At 43.6% G+C, this 8,280-nt stretch overlaps 1 protein-coding gene across 1 annotated transcript; it reads left to right on the forward strand.

Moving 5' to 3' along the window:
• Positions 1-1,000: 1,000 nt before the first annotated feature.
• Positions 1,001-1,797, forward strand: LOC127782840 (mini zinc finger protein 4). The gene has a single exon (XM_052310113.1). The coding sequence runs from the start codon at positions 1,308-1,310 to the stop codon at positions 1,692-1,694; it is 387 nt and encodes a 128-aa protein (XP_052166073.1). The 5' UTR covers positions 1,001-1,307; the 3' UTR covers positions 1,695-1,797.
• Positions 1,798-8,280: the final 6,483 nt, after the last annotated feature.

Here is an 8,280-nt window from a genome sequence, read left to right on the forward strand (position 1 = left end):
AGGGCCAAGAGCTAAGCATGCAAAATGCAATGCAACCCAGCTGCCAACCTTCAGTATCTCGCTAGCCTGGCGCTCCCGTACTCTCTCCTCTCCTTCATTCCCAATCACCAGCTCCTGCCCCCACATGTACTCATAGGCTTAGCTTAGCCTTTTGACCTACCTACCTTCTCTTGTTAGCTAGCTAAGTTTCACCTCATGAACCCTAGCTTTGGTTGGTCCATTATTTCATTTTTCTCACACCAAGAAATCAATCAAAGAAAGAGCCTCACTACGGTAATATCTACTGGTAGTAGAAATTAATTTGAACCGTCAATCTCATTTGATTGAAGGGTTCAGATATTTTTATACTACCACCCTAGTTATTACAAACGTGGAGGCCATTATTATCCAAAAAAAACATATGCAGAGAAGTATAATCATTATTTAGCAGTGACTAAACCATTATTCCTTCTTTTTTGTTTTTTTATGGAATATGAACAATACCATGACCACACATTGATCTAGCCAAAAAAACATATATAACAATGTTACCCTAATCATTGTATTAGTAAATTACTGATTTACCCTTAATATACCACCAGTAGAGAGCACCGGAGTATCGCTCCCAAAGAAAATACCAAATGGGTGCATGCATGCTAGAGTACTATACCAAAATCTAGCTAGTTGCAGATATGAGATAGCTACCTATAGGAGGAGTAGAGATGATATATACATAAATGTAGAGTAAATTCAATAATAATAACTAGTGGAGTAGTAGTATGTAATAGGTGTGTCTGTATGTGTCATAAAACCCAATATAATGTGTGGTAATTGCATATATGGCCCAAGAATTAAAGAAAGGAACATGTGTATAGTGCAAGAGGAGAGGAACGAAGTGTACAGTGGGTATAGTAGTGGTGCATGTTTGGCTGTGTTGCAACAGTGAGGTGGAATTGGCTGGACCATCAATTCGGCCAGCCAGAACATTAGCTAGCCCCTCTTAGGTCTTCCATCGGTCGATCTCCCAATCCACAGGGCGTGAATGTATGAAAGGCTCTTGCCATGTGAGAGCTTTATGCATCCATCCATCCATGCACACACGCCATCAAACCTCGCCATTGCCATTGCTATTAGGTACGTTGGTGTAGTCGCGCCAACGTCGAATGAGCTATAATTATCGTCTATCCCGGCTATAAATCTCGATCTCCCTGCACACTGTGTGTGTGCATGATCTCATCGTCTTCTCCTCCATCTCGATCGATCGATAGTTCGAGCTAAACTGATTGATCTTGCCACGAAAATTTCTTTGGTTGTTAGTTGTTTGGGAGATGATGAAGAGGATGGTGATCTTGAGGCGGTGCGAGCCGCCGCCGCCGCCGCCGCCGCCGCAGCCTGCGGCGGCGGTGGTGGCGGCGATGGGAGGTTGCTGCGGGAGGGTGAGGTACGGCGAGTGCAGGCGGAACCACGCGGCGAGGATGGGCGGCCACGCGGTGGACGGGTGCCGCGAGTTCCTCGCCGAGGGGGAGGAGGGCACCGGCGGCGCGCTCCGGTGCGCCGCGTGCGGATGCCACCGCAGCTTCCACCGCCGGGTGGTGGTGGTGCAGCAATGCTGCGCCTGCGACACCGCGGCGGCGGCGGCGGCAGCCGGGGGATGGGAGTGGCAGGACTGCTCGCCGGAGTCGTCCTCCTCGGCGTCCAGCACCACGGCCAGCTAGCAAGAAAGAGATCAATTCGCGCCGCGCGGCGGCGGCGGCGGCGGCGACCAGCATGTCACGCTTCGTCCATGGCGAGATCTCTCGATCATCACCAGGTGTTCGACTGCATCATATTCATATCCATCCATGAAACTTGTTGTCTCCTCGATCGTCGATCTCCTTTTGCACGCTGAATTTGTTACTGCCGCCTCTTGTGTTCTTCTCTGACTGGGCTAGCTAGTGAGTGATGAGCGTATGATTACATCCTTACTTATTATTATTGTTTCTCATAATTTAGTCTACTGCTACTGGTTATATTGATTTAATTGTACGTAACTACTCCCTATTATCAAGTCATCTCTCTCGCTCTGTGTTGATCTATATGTTTATTTTTTTGTTGGATCTTAATTTCTGCTACCCATATGGTTGAATTTTGTTCTTTCAAACTCGCAAAAGCTTTGCGTGTTAACGTATTAGATGGACCCTTGGTTAATTAAATTCTCAGTCAACTGATGCACACACTCCAAGTTCCCAAATTTAAGGGAAGGTCAACAATTTGAATAGTCAGCCGAAGCACTACAACGTACTTTTACGGAAATATTTATTGCAAAGTGATATATTTATACTTTTGTTAAAGTATTTTTTAGACAAATCTATTCTTATAATTTTTATATTTTCAAACCCAACAATTTAAGAATTATTGATGATTTATATTCCCAAGGTTTAACTTAAACATTATCCTAAATGACTTACTTCACGATAACGGAGGGAGTATATAGTATCTACATATCTCCAAAGAGATAGTATTGTATTAGACTTCATTTTGTCGTTGATTTTTATTTTAGTTATATGCCGGTAGAGTTCTACTGGCAATCTACTACTAATTAATCTAGCTAGTGTGGTATAATGAGGCTATGTTTAGAACACATTTTATTTTTCATGGAAGATTTGGTTAACAGACTGTCTGGCTACTGTGGTCTCTAATATTTCTGCTGCCTGCCTGAATTTTTCTGTCAATTGATGCATGCACTCCAAATTCTCAAAATTGACATAGATGAGGGAAATTCTATTTCATACCACATGGCAAGTTTTAGTTCCGCGGGAAACTGGAACTTGTACTACATTAATTCCAAATTGGGCAGATATTGCTTTGGTGCATAAACATCGAAACACACATTTAATATGCAAAGAATATGCATGCATGTTTTCATGCTGATGAACAGCTTTAGCGCATATATCCATGAATGGGCATGGAGTACACTGAATTACTAGCTAGAACAGCCGCGACCTTACACTGTTCTGTTCAGATTTAATCCCTCGCCACGTACTACTGCTGCTCCCCCTATCTCATATTATAAGTTTGTACTAATTAAGTTAAACATTCTTAAATTTGATTAAATTTATAGAAAAATGTAGCGACATGCTATACAACACCAAATTAGTTTAATTAAATCTATCACTAAATATACTTTTATATACAGCATAGAACATTTATTTTTTGTTGGAGATGCTCATACATACATTTTTCCACAAATGTGGTTAATTAAACTTACCAAAGTTTAACTTAGGATAAACGAAAATACTAACTTGTACTAATATGGAACGGGCCGTGTACTACTACTAGGACCCTGTTGCACTATAACTACTGTAGCTAGTGCCTGCAAGCAGCATTTCATTCAGTGCTAGTAAAGTTTTTGGCGCCAATAAATAGTGGGATGTGTGCATGCAATTCATGGCGCTGTTCGTGGACACGAACCACATTTTTATTTTGACATTTATGTGGTAGGAAAAGTTAGATAGATAGATAGATAGATAGGCGTGTGTGTGTGTACATGTACATTGCATGCATATGTGTTCTTGGACCTCTGATGGATCAATACGTAGTACGTACTCACCTCGACAGGAGCATAAAAGAATAGCACGGCAACAACAATAATAACATTAATTCCCAGAGAAATCGCCGTGCGCGTTATTGCGATTAAATGGTTAATAAATCTTCGTTGCCACTATATTCTCATTGGCATTCTTGATCTGTTGGTCGTTTAATTAGTCTGCAACAGCGACAGATCGAGGCCGAAAGAGAGAGGAATTCAGGTCCATTTTGGATTGATGCCAAAATGAGTCCTACCAATTTGTTTGGTAGTTTGAATAGTGAATGTAATGGTTTGGTTTAAAGCCAAGTGAATGGTAATGCCCATGATTAATTTGGCATAATTCTATAACTTTCTTGAGTATAATATAAAATTTGGCTTTTAATTAGTATCAATCCAAATCCATTCACCTAAAATGTTACCCTACCAAAATATTGGTAGTGCCAAAATATGCCTAAGTTTTGGCACTACCAATACTTTGATAGGGCACTAAACCAAACAAGTTATCAAATTCAGCCCATATAAAATAAGTCCAACATTAGTGGTTTGCGCCCCCCCCCCCCCCCCCCCCACCAAAATCGAATCACCGAAAACGGCTCGAAATCAGTGTTTTGGGCCCTAGTTTTATCGATTTCAACCGAATCCTACCGGTTTCAAGCCGGCTCAACCACGAGTTTCAGGCGGTTTTCAACGTATTCGCGAGCTTGCCCTCCTTGCTCGGGTCATCGCGCCGGCGGCCGCCGCGTCGTCGTCGGTCGCCGGTTAGCCAAACAACAGCCCTGAGGACAATCTCGGCAATGCACATCGGTATGGGCCGTAGAGGCCTAGTGGGCCGTGATGTGCACTCAATAACAAGGAGACAGGCCTGTTTTGAAACTTCACGAACAGACCAAGGAAAAAGTACACCGAAGGTCCCTCAACTTGTCATCGAGTTACGAAATCATCCCCAAACCGTAAAACCAGATATATCACGTCCCTTAACTTATAAAACCGTTCACTTTAGGTCCTTCGGTGGTTTTGACTCTGGTTTTATCTAACGTGGCGGCTAAGTCAGCGTGGGACCCGCATGTCAGGATGCCACACACCCCCTCTCTCTCTCTCTCTCCCCTCCTCTCCCTTCGTCATCCTTCCTCTCTCACTTTTCACTTCAATGGGCAGCCAGCCGACGGGTGGGGAGACGGTCGCCGGGGCAAGGATGGAGAGGATGTCCGGCGGCCAATGACGCGGGAGAAGGGGAAAGCAGTGGCGGCGGGAGCACGAGGGGAGATCGAAGAGGACAGGGGGAGCATGGCAGCGGCAGTGACCTCTGGTCTCCCCGACCTCAGCCCGTCTTCACCACCGAGCGCCGCTGCCGTTCTTCTCCCTTGCCGGCCACCGGCCACGCCGTGAGCCACCAAGGTTGGGGACGCGGCGGTCGAGCGTGGTGGAGGAGCGAGGGGTCGAAGCGAAGCCCGTCGGTGCAGCGGCGAAGAGGAACCCACCGAGGAGTGCTAGGACCACGTTGGCGTTGACATGCACTTGATCTCGATGAAGAAAATGGAGAAGCCATCGTCCCCGTAGCCATGTCGCCTCCACAGTGCCCGCTCCACCTCCACACCCATCACTGCGACGCCGCGACGCCAACCTCCACATCCACCGCCGCGACGCCCGCCTCCGTGCCAACCGCCGCGGCGCCCGCCTCTGCATCCACCGCCGCGACGCCCACCTCCGTGCCAACCACCGCGGTGCCCGCCTCCGCACCTACCGCCGCAGTGCCCCGTCCGCCTTTGCCTCTGCGCCCACCGCGGCGCCCGTCGCGTCGCCCGGCCCCACCTCCGCCGCCTCATCACCCACCACCGGACCTCCTCTCCCGCCTCAACCCGACGACCCTCTCCCCACCCGTCAGCCGGCTGCCCATTTAGGAGAAAATTGAGAGAGAGGGGAGGAAGGGAGAAGAGGGGAAAGAGAGAGAGGGGGGTGTGATGTGGCAGCCTGACATGTGGGGCCTACGTTGGTCCTACACTGACTCAGCCGCCACCTCAGATAAAATCGAGGTCAAAACCACCGAATGACCTAAAGTGAATGGTTTTGTAAGTTGAGAAATGTCATATAGGTTTGGGGACGAATTCGTAACTCGATGACAAGTTGAGGGACCTTCGGTGTACTTTTTCCAACAGACCAAACCGTGGGCCTGTTTCGATGGGCCGAACTAGCACCAACCGTGGGCCTGCTCGGACAAACCTGTGTAGACCTGTTCATGGGCCACCGGACCCGGGCCTGGCCCAATGCTGGCCCAACACTAGGCCGAGGTTTGGATGGCTTGGGCTTCTCCTTTTGTCTTAGCGCGAGGCTTTGGCGGTTGGGCCACAGCTTTTTGGTTGGGTTTTCTGGGTCTAGCCCAGCCTGTTGTTTAAGCAGGCCTAGGCCTACTTGATCCGATGATGTGAACTGAGTTTAAATCTTGGTTCATATAATTTTGTTTAGAGAGAATCCCTATATGCCACTAGAAATTGGCCAGTTTTCTTATATGCCACTCAAAATTGGCTTCTCCCTTATATGCCATTGGTTTAAGTTTTTCCACCCTTTTATGCCACTCCTAGCACTATAGCGTTAGTTGACTGTTAGTCAAATGTTACTTTTTTTTTTAAATGATCAATATGCCCTCTCAACTAAAAATGGGTAAACTTCAAAAAAATCAAAACTAATTTATTTTAAATTCTTTTTGAGTGAACAAAATTTTGTCAGAACCAGTGAAAAATGCTCTTTGTATTAAAAATATTGTTGGAAAACTGCATGTTTCGTGCTTATATTGAAAAATTATTTGTGATGGTGATGGCTAAAATTGCATGTGATGAAAAAAAATCAATTTTCATATGTTGTATCCAGTAGCTATATTAGTACTAAAATACCTATCATTGATTGTGTACTAAATCTCAAGGGCAAATGTGTCTTTTTACTATGAAGTTAATGGTCAACTAGCGGTAGAGCGATGGTAATGGCATAAAAGGGAGGACAAACTTGAACGGTGGTATAGAAAGGAGAAGTCAATTTGAAGTGGCATATAAGAGAACCGGTTAATTTGGAGTGGCATATAATGGATTCTCTCTTTTGTTTATGAAGTCAGGTATTATCACTTATCTTCATCTTTTTTAGCATGGTATGCGTGCATAGTGTTGTATCTACGTGCGCGTGAGCAACGCTTCTATGTAATGCAATATTTTTCTCTGTTTTATATTGAGACTTAGAATCGGGTGTCCGATCTAGGCGTCCAAAAATCGGGCGCTGACGTCAGCATGATGTCAGCGCCACGTATGCGTGGAAAACCACTTTAAACTAATTTTTCTCTTAAACTGTTTATTTAAATTATGATCTGATTGTACCATTAAATTCGTTGCATTTAAATTTTCAAAACAAGACCACACATGGATATATTCCGACGAAATTTTTTTAGCTTATTATCGAATTATTTTTAAATGTGAACGATGTTCCACCAAGTATATCGGAATTGTTTCACTAAGTAGATCGAAAATATTTCAAACGTTTAAATTGGGCGTTCTTTTACCTTATATAAAAATAATGTTTCAACAAATAGCGAAAGAATGTTTCAGTTCACTGCAATATTAGATCTATTTATAGTGAAACATTGTGAGTACATTAGGTGAAACATTTTTAGTGGAACAAAAAATAAAATGAATTCCCTTAATAAAGGGTTTCCAAAATATATGGGTGATTTGTTACAAAAGAATGTTTCAGTTCACTGCAACATTGGATCTAAACATAGTGAAACATTATGAGTACACTAGGTGAAACATTTTTTGGTGGAACAAAAAATGAAACGAATTCCCTTAATAGAGGGTTTCCAAAATATGTGGGTGATTTATTGCAACGGAGTATGTGGTGGAGATACGTGGTAAGTGGGGGCAGAGACATGTGGTGGGGCCCAGGAGCACATGCGCGTGCGTCTGGGGGAGTGCGTCCGATAATTTGGTGGAGCGTCGGGCGACCGGCACCGAATATTCTCATTTTATATTATAAGTTGTTTGACTTTTTTTATAATCATTTTTTTATATTTGACCAAGTTTATAGAATAAATTGGCAACATTCACAATACCAAATTAGTTTTATTAAATTTAGCATTGAATATATTTTAATAACATGCTTGTTTTATATTAAAAGTACTAATATTTTTTTTACAAACTTAGTCAAACTTATTAAATGAATTATAATATAAAATGGATGGAGAAATGGTTTTACTACAATAAAATTGAAAAATAAAACATGAAACATGAGCTAAAGGGTTATTCACGCTTAGGCCAAACTATTCGAAGTTATCCGAAATAGTTTACACCAATTAGGCCAATGTACATGTTCTCTAAAGAAATGTCAATGCAGATAGAGCCATAGTCTCTAATCTAATCTTTGTGATCCCAATCAGTAATGCCACTCTTGGATGACTTGCAAACAGCAGCATGCATGATTAGTTAGCTGTTGATAAGCCAAGCAAACCGATCGATCTGTGTCACTAATCCATGTCCACAAAAATCTAAATTGGAAATGCCAACCCCCACTGACCAATATGCAAAGACCAAAGATAATTAATTGAGAGTAACGTATGCCAACGCAACCTGTCATTTCTTTTGCCTACCACTGCTACTATTTCTTGACCGGTCTATTACCAACTTGTTAATAATGGTTTAGTTATCATATCTCGGAATAAAGAGAGAAAATGATGGAAAAGTTACAACCTGATGACACTT

This window comes from Oryza glaberrima, chromosome 8, assembly GCF_000147395.1.
Source record: "Oryza glaberrima chromosome 8, OglaRS2, whole genome shotgun sequence".
Taxonomy (NCBI): Eukaryota; Viridiplantae; Streptophyta; class Magnoliopsida; order Poales; family Poaceae; genus Oryza; species Oryza glaberrima.

Excerpts from the sequence above, each read along its gene's own strand:
- LOC127782840 (XM_052310113.1), top strand. The coding sequence starts at position 1,308 with ATGATGAAGAGGATGGTGATCTTGAGGCGGTGCGAGCCGCCGCCGCCG.